General features: G+C 57.1%; 1 protein-coding gene across 1 annotated transcript; it reads right to left on the bottom strand.

Moving 5' to 3' along the window:
* Positions 1-427: 427 nt before the first annotated feature.
* On the bottom strand, positions 428-13,494 carry ATP4A (ATPase H+/K+ transporting subunit alpha). The gene is made up of 20 exons (XM_089902366.1): positions 12,914-13,494; positions 12,746-12,805; positions 11,965-12,168; positions 10,679-10,792; positions 10,188-10,440; positions 9,650-9,918; positions 8,780-8,978; positions 8,302-8,411; positions 8,081-8,215; positions 7,384-7,576; positions 6,164-6,339; positions 5,543-5,679; positions 5,305-5,455; positions 5,041-5,209; positions 4,795-4,949; positions 3,399-3,522; positions 2,784-2,929; positions 1,275-1,408; positions 755-856; positions 428-666 (listed from the first exon to the last, which is right to left on the bottom strand). The coding sequence occupies exons 1-20, from the start codon at positions 13,079-13,081 to the stop codon at positions 504-506; spliced, it is 3,162 nt and encodes a 1,053-aa protein (XP_089758492.1). The 5' UTR covers positions 13,082-13,494; the 3' UTR covers positions 428-503.
* Between the last annotated feature and the right edge of the window lie 712 nt (positions 13,495-14,206).

Below are 14,206 nucleotides of genomic sequence, written 5' to 3'. Positions count from 1 at the left end.
TGCTGGCCTGGAGTCCTAAGGACAGAGCCACGTCACGGGAGCTGCTCGTTCCCACTCCCCTTCAAAGTCCCCCCACCATTCAGGAGGGGGCTTCCCTGAGGCCAGCTCAGAGGACTGGGCCTAGTGACTGCTCCTCCGGGAGGGTGGATGGGGAAGGGGAGTGGGGAGGGTCTCCCCAGGGTTGAGTTGCCGTGGGCCACAAGAGCAGACACAGGTGGGGCTGGGACTCTTGACTGCTCAGATGTTTTGGTGGCTGTCCGGAGGGTCCCATGTGTCCCCCACCCCCACCCCTACTGTGGTGGATTCGAGGATGGCTTGAAGACAGCAGTCCTTTAATAGTAGAGTTCCTGGTCCCACCAGCCTGGGAGAGAGAGAGAAAGGAGACTCAGTGCTGGGGGGATTTGGAGCAGGGCTGGGGTTGGGGGGAGCCAGGGGCTCAGAGGTTATAGCTCAGTGGTGGTTTGATATGGAGGGTCAAGGGCTTGGAGGTCAAGTACTGGAAATCAAAGGTCAGGGCCGCTGCTCTGAGAAAGTTTCAGCCCTCCATCCCCAGGTCCCCAGTCTCCACACTCACTCCCTGGGCAGCAGCGAACTCCAAGTTTCCGGATCTCATCATAGACGAAGATGAGGAGGCCAAAGGGCATGGGGACCAGCCACCACTGGAACCTGAGGCACAGGCGAGATGGCAAGGTCAAGGCTATCCCCAGGTCTGTGTCCTGCAGGCCCACCCCGATGCAGCTCACAACCCCCTCACCGAATGGGCATGAAGTTGAAGATGTTGGGCATTCCGGGGCAGTAGCACAGGAAGCAGCCGATGCAGACCTGGAACACGATGGCGATCACCAGGATCCTGTTCCTGCAGGTGGGGAAGGATGGGAGAGGCTCAGACTGGCAGACACAGGACAAAGATAGGCCATGAGGAGTTGGAGACCGGATGGGAATCAGGGTACTGGGTCAGAGGAGGTCAGATAGCGGCAGCAGGGAGATGTTCTAAACATCGAACACTGGCATGGCCCGCACCTCTCCAGCAGTGGACACCAACTCTGTCAGCATCACCCCGTTAGCTGATGAAACATAGACGGGCCAGGTGAGAGGCATGAGGTGGGAGCTATTGGCCAGCTATTGATAAGGAACGTCAGCACCTGCACCGGCACATCAGCACATCCAGTGCTGGGGTTTGCTGGCTGCGGTAAGCCCTGGTCAGGACCTGCAGGGAGTTGCAACCAGGGCTCGGAGGGCAGGGTGGGGGCGGGGCTGGGGCCAGCTGGGGACACCTGAAGAAGCCCTGCTGGAAGGCAGAGAGGCGGCGTGTCTTGCGGATGAGGACGTCGGCGATCTGGCACATCTCGATGCTGATGAAGAACACGGTGTAACAGGTGTACTGCTGGTACAGGCGCTGCCCGAACGTCTGTGGGCCAGGAGAGAACACGAGCAGCCTGAACCCAGGCGGAGAGCCTCTGCAGGCAGCCGGGCATGCGGGGCCTAGGGCCACGAACCCCTAAATGCTCCTTCCCTTGCGTCAGAGGCTGAGGTGGGGGCAGAGGAGAGATGCAGGATCTGCCACGTTTGCAGGGCCCCAGAGTGCGGGGCCTAGAAACCTGGCCTAGTGCAGCTTGGCCGTCACTGCCTGGGCAAGTGGTAGGCCAGGCCAGTTGCTTTCATAATGAAAAGAGTGATGTAGAATGTCCCGGGCACCCGAAAGGAGGCACCTGGGAAAAGGGAGTTCGAATCCTGAGGCAGGATTTTCAAAGTCCAGTGACTCCAGGACCCGGGCAGATGGCAAAAATGACCAAAGTGGGCCAGATGGGCCTCTGAGGAACACGACACATGCCCTTTCAAAGGGGGTAGCCACTATTCAGTCCACTTCTTCAGTATAACTATTTTTATATATATCAGTTAATTGTGTAAGGAACACTTACTATGCTCCAGGTCCCAAGTGTTTCCCATGTATTATCTCATTTAATCCTCCTAATAATCCTAAGAGGTGGCTTGGTGGTATTCAAACTTCAGCATACATCAGCATCCCCAGAAGAACTGGTTAAAACGCAAGCCCCACCCCCAGAGTCTCTGATCCCAGAGGTCTGAGGGGGAAACTGAGGATCTACATTTCAAACAAGTTCCCAGGTGATGCTGCTGGTCTGGGGACCACACTGTGAAAATCACCGCGGTGAAAATCACTGAGATAATATCAGTATATTAGTATGCTCTCCACTTTAGAGGTGGGCAAACTGAGGCACAGAGAGGCAAAATACCTTGCCCAGGGTCACACAGCTGTGAGGAGCGGTGGCAGACAATGAATCCAAGCAGTTTGGCTCTAAGATCTATATTCTTAACCACGGCAGTAAATGTTTAAGGGGAATATCCTGATCTGTCGCTCTGTAGAGCAAACTAAACACACCCGCTAGCCAGATCTAGCCTCTCTGCTCCAGACTTTCACTCAAGTCAGCCACACATGCAAATGCTCTGTGTAAGTGATGCTGCGGGGACAATAACAGAATGGGGGTTGGGGGTGGGGTGGGGGGGTGGTACTGGCTCCACACCTGAGATGATGTGTTGCTGTCAGGGCAGAGAGGACCCATCTGCAGCTGGGGTCATCAGAAGCAGGAGTTCGGAGCTCAGGACAGTGGTGGGAAAGGCCACTCACCCCAGAACTGGCAGAGAGCCTGGGTGTCTGGGAGGCTCTGGCTGAGCTCAGTCTCACGTGGAGGAATGAGTGTGGGCCACACTCAAGGTAGGTGGCATCCCATGAGTCACGGGACTCATGGGATGGGGCAGGGGCTCACCCACTCCTGGCCATAGCTGTCCTGCAGATCTTGTAGGTGGTGGTTCTCCCAGTATGGCCGGAGCCCCACACACAGCAAAGGGAACCAGCCCTCCTGGGCCATGGCCGTGAAGTAGTCAGTGAAGCCAGCAAATGACTGGATGGCACCTGGGAGAGAGGCAAGGAGGCACAGGGAGACACAGATGGAGACACAGAGAGACAGGGTCAGGGACACACACACAGAGACAGGAACACAGAAACAGTGGCCTGGAGACAGACAAGAACACAGTGACAGACATGGAGAGACAGACACAGAGACAAGGACTCCAAGAGAGATTGACAGGGACACAAGAGACAGGACACAGAGAGAGGCAGGAACAGAGACACACCCAGAGAACCCAAAAGAGACAGGAGGCAGTGACCCAGAGACAGGGTCATGGAGAATGAGGCCTGGGACAGAGAAGGGACACTGGGGACCATAGAGACCATTGTGTGCAGACACAGACTCAGAGAATGACAGAGACCCAGGGTCAAATGCAGACACCAAGATCCAGAACAAGGCAGAGCCCCCGTTAGAGACTCCACGGCAGGCGAGCAGCCCTGCAGAGGAGCCCGCGCCCCACCCCGGGGCACACACCGATCTGGAAGTAGGAGTAGGCAGCCAGGGGCTCGTTGACCAATCGGTCACGCTTCGGGTTCCGTGGACGCAGGTGCATGATGTCACTCTCGGCCTTCTCGTACGCCAGGGACACAGAGGGGAACTGGCCAGGAGTGGAAGGAACTGGGGTTGATGGCTCGCCTGGGCCCCTGTCCCTGACTCTCTGGAGCCTCCCTCCCCGCTGCAGTGGGCAGGGACAGAAGTGAGGTTAGGAGGCAGGACCCACGGTGACCACACAGCCACACCTGCCTGGACAGCCTGGGTCCAGCTGGCCCTTGTCAGGAATGTCAGCATATCCAGTCCACATGTGTGTGCCCGTCTGCCTTGGTGTCCGTTTCCATCGAAGCATCTGCATTACCTCTGCTATTGGGTGTTCTCTGTCTCTGCCTTTCTTGGCCCCCCTCCTCTCCGTCCTCCTCTCTGTCTGTTTCTTCTCTGGGGTCCTCTGGTCTTGGCCTGTTTCCCTGTTGCGCGCTCTTTCTCTCTTTCTGTCCCTTACTTTCTTCATTTCTTTGTCCCCATCTCCAGTCTCTTTCTCTGTGACTGTGCCTCTGCTTTTTTGTCTCTGTGTTCCTGTCTCCATATCTCTCTTTGTCTCTCTAGCTCTGAATCTCTTCTGTCTCTCGGTGTACATGTGTCCTCCTCCCTGTCCCCCACCCCACCTGTTCGTGGACACAGAGTGGTAGCACAGTGCACTGACTGAGGGCAGAGGTCCTGGGGTACCTGAATACCTGGGCTTGAATCCCTGCTGTGCCACTTATTAGCTGTGTGACCTGGGGCAAGCCGCTCAAGCTGTCTAAGCCTCAGTTAGCTCATCAGTAAAATGGGTATGATAAAGAAATAAAGCTCATCTCATAGAGTAGCTATGAGGACAAAATTAAGTAATTAATGTGTGCCTGGCCCAGAGCAGACATTATGTAAGTGCTGTTGAATAAAGACGTGACATGGCCATGCACCTGGCTGCATTTGTGGCTGGACCTGAGGATCTTTTCTGTCTCTCTGCCTTGGAGTCTATCTGATGCTGTTTATCTGTCCATGTCTGTTGAGGGATGTCTGTCTGTGATCCAAGTTTGGCCAGATATCCGTGTCTGTAAAATCTCTGTTTGTCTGAGTGTCCATATCCGAGTCCATGTGTGTCCATGAATCTGTCCATGCCTATCTGAGTGTCCACCTATGTGTCCCCGTCTGTAATTCTGTCCGTGGCTACCTTCCTGCCTGCCTGTGTGTCCACATCTGGCTGTCTGGTATACACACATCTGTATCACTCTGAGTTCAAGACTTTCCGTGGTGGTCTCTTGTCCCTCACACCTGTCTGTGGGCATATGTCTCTGGGCACTGTGTGGGTGGGGGGCACTGGGGCATCATGTAGACTCACGATGTCGGTACAGAGTTCTATGAAGAGGATGGTGATGCACCCGAGGGGCAGGGGCACGCTGACGGTGATGTAAATAAGGTACGGCGTCAGTTCAGGGATGTTCTTGGTCAGTGTGTAGGCGATGGACTTTTTCAGGTTGTCAAAGATCAGTCGGCCTGTGGGAGTACAGCAGGCGCCTCAGTCTCCTCAGAGCCCATTTCCTCCTGTGCCCACACCGCCTGCCCCCATCTCTGACCCAGCCCGGACCCTGCTCCACGCCTGTCACAATGGAGGCAAAGTTGTCATCCAGCAGGATCATGTCGGCTGCATTTTTAGCAGCATCCGAGCCGGCAATGCCCATGGCCACGCCAATGTCTGCCTTCTTCAGGGCTGGGGAGTCATTCACACCATCCCCCGTCACAGCCACGATTGCACCCTGCAGGCAGTGGGTACAGGTGGGAGGTTGGTCAGTGAGAGGGCAGCCCAGGGCCAGCCAAGCCCACCTGCCTGCCTTCATCAGCAGGGTCGCACCAGTCGCTGGCAGCTCTCCACAATCACCAGCTTCTGCTGGGGGCTGGTACGAGCAAACACCATCTCAGGGTGGGTACGCAGTGCCTCGACCAGCTCTGATGGGTCCATGTCCTTCAGCTGCATGCCATTGATCACACAGGCGCGGGCATCCCTAGAGAGGGAAGTGGGAGGGCGTCGCTGGGGCCTCAGTCTGTGTGGGGTGTGGGAAGAACCACAAGGAAGGCTGAAGGGGGCTTACTTCCGGTTAACCTGCTCCACGGGCACACGGAGGCGGGAAGCGATGTCCTCCACTGTCTCACTGCCTTCTGAGATGATGCCCACACTAGCTGCAATGGCCTTGGCTGTGATGGGGTGGTCACCTGTCACCATGATCACCTGTAAGGGGAACCAGCAGACCCTTGACCCCTTCAGATTAACTCACTCTCCCTGTCCTCCCCAGTGGACATCCCCCAGCCCCAGCCATAGTGATTGGTTCAGAGATGAACATGTGACCCAATCTGGTGCAACTGTCAGAGAGGCATTCTTTTTTCGATGGGGTGGCTAGACAGGTGGGACGTTAGTTGGAGCTGCTGGAGGGTGGTCATCTCTGTCCACCACAATGGAGAACTGCTTGAGAATAAAGCCAGCAGAGAGAAAAGCAGAGCTGAGACGTGGAGAAAGGCAAGTTCCTAAAGACATTGAATTCCTGGATCCAGCTACACCTGAAGCTTCATTCCCCAGAACTTTTCAGTTCTTGAACCAATATATTCCTTTGTGGTTCAAGCCATTTTCGGGTGGGTTTCTGTCACAGGGCCCCTCATCCCCAAATACTGCCATCCTCTGTTCTCACCCCTGCCTGGTCCTCTCCCCAGGGGCATACCCGGATGCCTGCTGTGCGGCACTTGAGCACAGCATCAGGAACGGTGGCCCGGGGTGGGTCTATCATGGATACGAGTCCCGCAAAGCACAGGCCACTGGTTGGAAAGTTCATGTCCTCCACGTCGAAGGCATAGCCATGCGGGTAGTCCTTCTCACTCAGGTAGAGCTGGCAGAAGCCTGACCAGAAAACAGGGAAGTCAGAGAGGAGTCCTGGGTGAACCCTTTCATAGCAAGGCCAGGTGATGAGTAAAATCACCAGGTGCCTTGCACCAAGCACCTATGGATGCCTGACCCTGTGCTGAATCCTTCATTCACATTACAGTTAACCCTCTGTATCCACAGGTTCCACATCCGCAGACTTAACCAACTGTGGATCAAAAATATTCTGGAAAAAATTCCAGAATATTCCAAAAAGTAAAACTTGAATTTGCCACACACTGACAGCTACTTACATAGCATTTACATTGTATTAGCCATTATAAGTGATCTAGAGACGATTTTAAGTATATGGAAGGAAGTGCATAGGTTATATGCAAATACTCCACCATTTTACATAAGGGATTTGCACATCTACAGATTTTGGTATCTGTCGGGTAAGCGTGTGGGGGAGTGTGGTGGGTGTCCTGGAACGAATCCCCATAGATACTGAGGGACAACTGTATCTGAACCCATCCCCACAACCGCTCTGTGAGGCTGCTAGCACCCTCATCTTGCGAATGATGAAACAGGTTTAGAGAAGGGACGTTTCTTGCCAGAGGTCACACACCAAGTAAAGTGGAAGATCCAGAAAGTGGACCACAGCTTTGTGTCTTCCGGAGTTGAGGCAAGGGTTAGGGAAGTTTAAGGAGTCGAGACAAAAATTGGCGGGGGTCGGGGGGGGGAGGTCAAAGGGTCAAGAGGAGGACGCTGAAAGGCAGAGGTGAAAGAAAGCAAGGGCAGGTCATCAGCTGGGGCAAGAGCTGGGGAAAATCAAGGGATCACAGGTTGGGTCAGGATACATGAGAACAGGTTGGGAGAGGTTGGGTCAAGGTAGGCATTGAGGACAGGGTTCAGGACTGAGATAGGGAAAGTCAAATTTGAGCGTGTAGACTGGGGCAGGTCAACTGTCAAGCAATGATGGGAAAGGTCAGCGTCAGGGCTGGGCCGGGAAGGTCGGGCAGGCTCCGTGCTAGCGCCTCCTCACACGCGGGTTTAACCTCTACCCTGGCTTGGGAGTCTCACCCAGGACGCGTTCGCCCAGGCCTCCCAGGCTGAGGTAGGCAGTCTGGAAGGCCTCGCGCCATTGCTCGTCCAGCGGCAGCTCCTGGCCCTTGATGAGGATGGAGCTACAGCGCTCCAGCACGCGCTCTGGGGCCCCCTTCATTACAAGCACGTGCCTCGGGTCGCGCGGGTCCTCCAGGGTGTGGATGGACAACTGTGGGCGGAGGAGGAGGCGGTGTTGTGGGCGAGGTCAAGAGGGAGGGGCGGGGCTTGGGGAACGGCGGGGCTGACGGAGCCCAAGCGCTGCCAGAATAGCCCTGGGAAGGTCAGCCTGGGACCGAGGGTGAGGGGCTTGCTTGGTGGGCAGGTCCTTGGTAGAGGCTGAGGGTTGGGGCGGACCTAGGGGCCTAGTTAGGGGACTGGGCGTGGGGAACGCGCAGAATTTGGGTCGGAGTTGGACTGGAGCGGGATTTGGATTAGGAGCTTCTCCCCACCGAGGGCCTGACAGCTGAGAGCGGGCGGAGCGCCCGGGACCTCGGTGGGGTTTGGCTGTGGGCGGGACGGGAGATGTGGGTGGGGTTTGCCTGTGGAGAGGGAGGGGACTGAGAGTGAAGTCCAGCCGCAGGCCAGTCGTGAATGTGGGTGGGGCCTGCAGTGGGCAGGGCTTGTTGTGGGCGGGACTGGACCGTGGGCGGGGCCGGCCGCGGCTGGTGCACACCTGGAACTTGTTGGTGGAGTTGAAGGGGATCTCGCAGACTTTGGGGAAGCGCTCGCGGTAGCCCATGGCATTGCCCAGCGTCAGCTCCGAGAACTTGAGCAGCGCAGTCTCCGACGCGTCCCCGATCACGATGCGCTGGGAACGCAGGCCGGTGTCAGGAGCGCTCCCGGCTGCACCAGGAGGCTCCCGGGATCCCCTCCCCCGAGCGCCCCGTCTCTCACCTTGGGCACGGGCACTGCGTCCTGGCCCGACTTGAAGGCAGCACGATTACACAGGGTGAGCACGCGGCACAACGCCCGCCACGTCTCCGAGGACTGGTCAAACGTCTGCCCTGGAGGTCAGGCATCCAGGCTGGGGCCACGAAGGAGCTCTCCCATACCAGAACCGAGCCCCGCCCCCCGGAATCAGGACTGGATCCCCGCCCCAGACCTGGGTGGGACCCAAACAACTCCTCATACCCCAGGACGGAGCTTTCTCTCCAGACTCAGTATCGTCTCCCATGAGACCCAATAAGTACCAAGACCCTTCACAGACTTGCAGCTTAGCCCCCTCCCTAGACCCAGGACACAGCCCTTCGCCTGATCAGATCCATTAATGCAAAGCCCTCCCCAGGCTCCCTTCAGTAACCGCAGAGCTCCCCCCTAGGTCTCCACCATCTACCAGATCCTGCCCAGCTGCTGTCTCCTCCCACCGCCACACCTGACTGGTCTTCTGTAGTGTCAGCCGAGTGGATGTGGTTGTCGAACCACAGATGAGACACAGTCATGCGGTTCTGAGTGAGGGTCCCCGTCTTGTCAGAGCAGATCACTGACGTGGAGCCCAGTGTCTCCACTGCTTCCAAGTTCTTGACTACACAGTTCTTGCTGGCCAGCCGCTTGGCTGTCAGGGACAGGCAGACCTGGGGGAAGGGTGAGAAATGCAGGCTTGGGGACCAGGCCTTGCTCCCAGTGCCACTTCCCTCCTCTCCCGGCACCGGGGATCCTTTACCCTAGCCACAGTACTGCCTATGCAGCATCCCCCTGCAAAAAGTAGGCTTTTTCTTGCCTCCAAGCTTTCGTCCAGCCTGTGCTTTCCACTTGGGATGCCTCCCCAATCTGTCCACCAGATATACGTAGCCAGGCCCTGCTCTAAGCTGCCCTAGCTGAGATTCTATAATTTCTCTTACAGCACAATCAAAATGAGAAAACTAACATTTCCTGAGCCTCCCCTTGGGCTGGCCCTGGACTGAGTGCTGACTCTTGAAGGCTACCCACAGCCTTCAACACTGGACCTCAGCCTCCTCCTGTCAAAGCCCCTGCCCGTTCATCTCTGAGTCCTCAGCATGTGGCACAGGACATGGCCCAGAGTAGCCCCGGTGGGTATTTCCTGAATGGATGGGATAAGTGGAGAGATGGGGATGGGGGGGATGGATTGGGGGGAGGATGGATGACGGGAAGGTGGGTGGGTGGATGGGAGCAAAATGGATAGATGGACAGATAGGGAGAGGATGGAGGGAAGCCCGGATGAACGAACAGACAGATGGACAGGCCTCTCAGCTCACTGCACCGCTCTTCTGCTTCCCCAACTCACCGTGACAGTGGCCAGCAGCCCCTCAGGCACATAGGCTACCACAATGGCCATGAAGAAGACCATGGCCCGCAGGAAGGTGTAGCCAATGCACATGGCCACTATGAAAAATGTGGCACCGAAGAGGATGGCCAGGCCTGCGATGATGTCCACAAAATGTTCAATTTCGATAGCGATGGGTGTCTTCTCATTTTCTACTCCCGAGGCCAGTGATGCGATGCGCCCGATGATGGTGCGGTCGCCGGTGCTCACCACCAGGCCCTGCGCGGTGCCTGCAGTGGGGCCAAGAGGGTGACTCAGCGCCGGGTGGGCAGCACTGGGGGCGCGCACAGCGGCGTGAACCAAAGGAGGGGCAGTCATGGAAGGCAGCGGGGGCAGCGTGACCTGGGAAGCGGTGGCAATAGTGGGAGCTAGAGAGGCGGTGTGACCCGAAGAGTTGGCAGTCACGCGACATAGAGAGGCAGTGTGTCTCAGAAGGAAGCAGAAGGGGGCAGTGGAGGCAGTGTGGTCAGCTGGGCGGGTGGGTGGGGACCTCACGCACCCTCAAGGCACATGGTGGAGAAGAAGGCGATGTTGCGGGTCTCCAGGGGGCTCTCGTGCGTGCACTCGGGCGAGCGGGTCTGCGGCTCAGACTCTCCAGTCAGCGAGGAGTTGTCCACCTTGCAGCCCTGGGCCTGCAGGATGCGGATGTCGGCTGGCACTCGATCCCCGCCTTTCATCTCCACCAGGTCGCCCACCACCAGCTGATCTGCGTTGATCTGGAACTTGTCCCCGTCTCGGATCACCGTTGCTTGCTGTGGGACAAGAGCACCAGAGTTGAGCGGGGTAGGGAATGGGGGTAGAAGTTGCTGCATGCGGTGGGGAGGCGGGGAGGTGAAAAGTGGGGAGAGGTGAGGACCTGTGGGGAGAGATGGAGGCCAGGGATGAAGGGCGGGCTGGGCCTGATGGGAGGGGCCACAGAGAGATGCCAGGAGACTGCCAGTGCCCCTGTGGAGACTGGGAACCTCAATTGGCCGGGGGCTGGAGACCCACCTGGGGCACGAGGTTCTTGAAGCTGGCGATGATGTTGGTGCTCTTAAACTCCTGATAGTAGCCGAAGCAGCCAGTGACCACAACCACAGCAATGAGGGCCAGGGCCAGGTACAGCTGGCGGAGGTGGAGAGGGGCTGGGTTATGACTCGGGGCTGGAAACTCCCTGCCTGAGGCCACCTGCCTGCTCTCTGGTGCCCTGGTAGTTTTCCTCCAAGGTCACCTCTGTGGTTTTCCCCCACTCTACTAGGAAGCCTCAGGCACTATTTCCTGTGACCTGTGTCCCTGTCCCCATGTTCTTCATATCCCACATTCAACTGCCCTGTATTCTCTGTGTCTTATGTCCCTGTGTCCATACATCCCATTTCCTCTGGTTCTGTGGCCCCATACCCTGTGACTTGTGCCCCATGTCACCATGCACCTCGGTGGTATGTGTTCCATTTTCCTGTGCCCCCCAAGTCTTGCGTTCCCCACAGTCCTCTGCCCCATGTTCCCGATTCCTAAATTCCCTGTGTTCCAGGTTCATATGCTATGTTTTCATCATCTGTGTGCCATCCTCTGTGTCCCCTATCCCAGCAGTTCCTGTGCCCTCACATCCCCATTTCCACGTGTGCTGCAGATCTCATGCTTCGTTTTCTGTGTCTTCCGTGACCAGCGTCCCATGTCTCAAATTCCAGGCGCCTATGTCTGATGTCTCCCCATGTCTATGTACTCTTGAGTCCCCATTCTGTGTCACATGTCCTAAGACTTTTCAAGCCTCTGTCCAATGTCACATGTCCCTACATCCCCATGTCCCTTGTCCTGACCCCGGTCATATATCCAATGTCCTCTTGTCCTACATCTCACTATTCTCTATTTCTCTGTGCTCCCATGTCTAATATCTTATGTCTCTCCATGCACTGTGTCCTGAGTCTAGTGTCTCTTGTGTCCCCATGCCCTTGTGTCCCCATGTGTGAGTCCCAGTGTCCCCTGTGCCCTCTGTCCTTGGCCTGTCCCATGCCCTCTGTTTCCCAAGTCCCACATCTTAAGTGTTGCATGTCTATGTCTTTGTATCCCTGCCTATGTCCTCTATCTCTGTGACACAGTCTCCCCTGCGACCCCTGTGACCTATGTCCTTGGGTCTGTATCATATCCCAATGTCCTTTGGCCCCCATGACCCATGTCTTAGAGATGTTTTCCATCTCTCTATATCCCCAACATATGTCATTCGTGTTCTGAGTCCCATGCTCAATGTCCTCTGTCCCCCAGGTCCCTGTGTCCCATGTCTGGCCCCAGCACCCGCCACTCACATTGTCATCTGTGGTAAGGTCGCCCTCGCTGGCCTGGATGGCAAAGGCAATGAGGCAGATGGCAGCGGCCACCCACATGAGGCACTGCAGACCGCCCGCCAGCTGCCGGGCGAACTTGACATACTCGGGGGTGCCCCGCGGCGGCCTCAGGGCGTTGGGCCCGTCCCGCAGCAGCAGCTCGGCGGCCAGGCTGGCAGACAGGCCCTGGGGGCGGGAGGAGTGGGGTCTTGGTGGTCACTAAGGACTCTCTTCTCATCAGTGAGAGCTCTCCTTCCCTGCCTCCCTCTCCCTGCCACCCCTTGCCTTGCGCCTCTTCCTTTCTTTCTCCGTCTTTGTTGCCGCCCCTCTCCCCATCCCTTCTTTGTGTCTCTCTCTTCTCTCCCACCTTTCTCTCAGTGTCTTTCTTCCTGCTGTTTCTGTCTCTCTTCTGTCTCTTTTTATCTGCTTCTCTTACCTTCTCTCTCTGTTTGGTCTGTTTGGCCCTTTCTAATGTGTTTCTCTCTCTCTCTGTCTCTCTCTGTCTCTCTCTCTCTCCCTCCCTCCCTCCCTCCCTCTCTCTCTCCCTCTCTCTCTCTCCCTCCCTCCCTCCCTCTCTCTCTCTCTCTCCCCCCACTCCCCCCACTCTCTCTCTCCCCCTCCCTGTCTCTCTCCCCCTCCCTCTCTCCCTCCCTCTCTCTCTCTCTCTCTCTCCCCCCCTCCCTCCCTCTCTCCCCCCCACCCCCGCGCCCCCCACCCCCGGCTCCTCTTCCCTATACCCACCCCTCCCTCTGCCCCAGCTCACCTTGGTCGCACTGGTCCGGTATTTCTGTTCCAGCTCGGGCACTGACAGCTGGTGGTCATTCTGCATGGAGGAGGCACAACACTCACTGTCTCGAGGGTCCCCACCCCTGCCCTTGCCCAGCCCCGCCCAGCCCCCCACCCCACCAGGCCCCCTGGGGCCTCTGCTCACAATCTCCATCTCCTTCTTCATGTTCTCCAGCTTCTCCTTCCTCTTGCCCCCTCCACTGCCCGCCTTCTTCTTGCTCATCTTGGCTGCCACGTCCCCACTGGGACCAGGACCCAGCTCTACCTGGTACAGCTCGTAATTGTCCTGGGGGTTGGGAGACGGGGAAGGCATCAGGTCCCTCTGGAACCCCTGCCTCCAACCTCCACCCCCCGACCCCTGACCCTACTCACTGCCTTCCCCATGGTGCCCGGTGCAGCCGCCCTCCTTTGCCGGAGACGGAACCTGGGACCTGGACCAGCCCTGATATAGCCGGGGAGAGAGGAGGTGGAGCAGGGCGGACCTGATTACAGCTGATCACGGGGCTCCTTGGGGTGACCTCCAGGCCCGGGCAGCTTGGGCATTCTCTACTGGGCTGCTCTACCTGCCCGGACCCCATCGCAACCTGTCACTGAGATCAGGGAGCCACTGCGAATAGCTGTACTAACAAGAGGACTAGCAAACATACGGTGCTCATTATGTGCCTGGCACTGTGCTAAGGGCTTTCACATATTAATTTATTTAACCTCACAACTACCCTTTGAGGTGAGTGCCTTCTTACCCACTCCCCTTACAGATGGGGAGACTGAGGCACGGGGGGGTGAAGTCACTTGCCCATGTCCCCAAGCTAGGACGTGGGAGGCAGGACTCAGAACCAAGCAGATTGGCTGCAGAGTGTCCTCTTCTAAGCCGAATAGCAGGCGCCAGACACCTGGAGGAGGGGTGGGGGGGAGGGTGCTCACAGCAGACGCTGTAATAGCTGTCAGTTCAGGGAGCACTTGCTCAGTGCTGGGTCTGCCCTGTGTGCTTTGCTTGAATGCTTCCTTAGCTCCTCACAGCAGCCCTGCAAAGTTACGTTCTCTTATTAGCCCCCATTGTACAGATGGGGAAACTGAGGCACAGAGAGGTCAAGGACTTTGCCTAAGGTTGCGATGACTAAGTATCAGGGGCAGGATTCCAGCCCAGGTTTGACCCCGGAGCCTGGCTCTCATATGGTACCATCAGTGAAAACACTCACACCTCACAGCAGCACTGCCAAACGTGCCAGGTACTACACATATGTGTTCTCATGGGTCCTTGCAAGAAACCCCTGTGAAGGCAGCACTATTATTCCCATTGTGCAGAGGGGGAAACTGAGGCTCAGAGGACCCCAGAGGCATGCCACACTCTGGCTACAGCCATCACAGCCCTCAATCATTCCCCTGTCCCCACCCCAACCTGCCCAGGTGGGGAAGCCACGGTGCAAAGTAGGGAAAGGAC

Source organism: Delphinapterus leucas, chromosome 20, assembly GCF_059928025.1.
Source record: "Delphinapterus leucas isolate spDelLeu-1000000601 "Yukka" chromosome 20, BTC_Dleu_Yukka2, whole genome shotgun sequence".
Classification (NCBI taxonomy): Eukaryota; Metazoa; Chordata; class Mammalia; order Artiodactyla; family Monodontidae; genus Delphinapterus; species Delphinapterus leucas.
This window is presented reverse-complemented; position numbering and strand designations above follow the sequence as displayed.

Coding starts and splice junctions, on each gene's coding strand:
- ATP4A (XM_089902366.1), bottom strand. CDS start 13,081: ATGCCTTCCCCGTCTCCCAACCCCCAGGACAATTACGAGCTGTACCAG. Junction 7,577..8,080: donor ACTCCACCAACAAGTTCCAG/GTGTGCACCAGC, acceptor CTCCGCCCACAG/TTGTCCATCCACACCCTGGA. Junction 3,523..4,794: donor TAGAACTCTGTACCGACATC/GTGAGTCTACAT, acceptor ACTCCTGGCCAG/TTCCCCTCTGTGTCCCTGGC.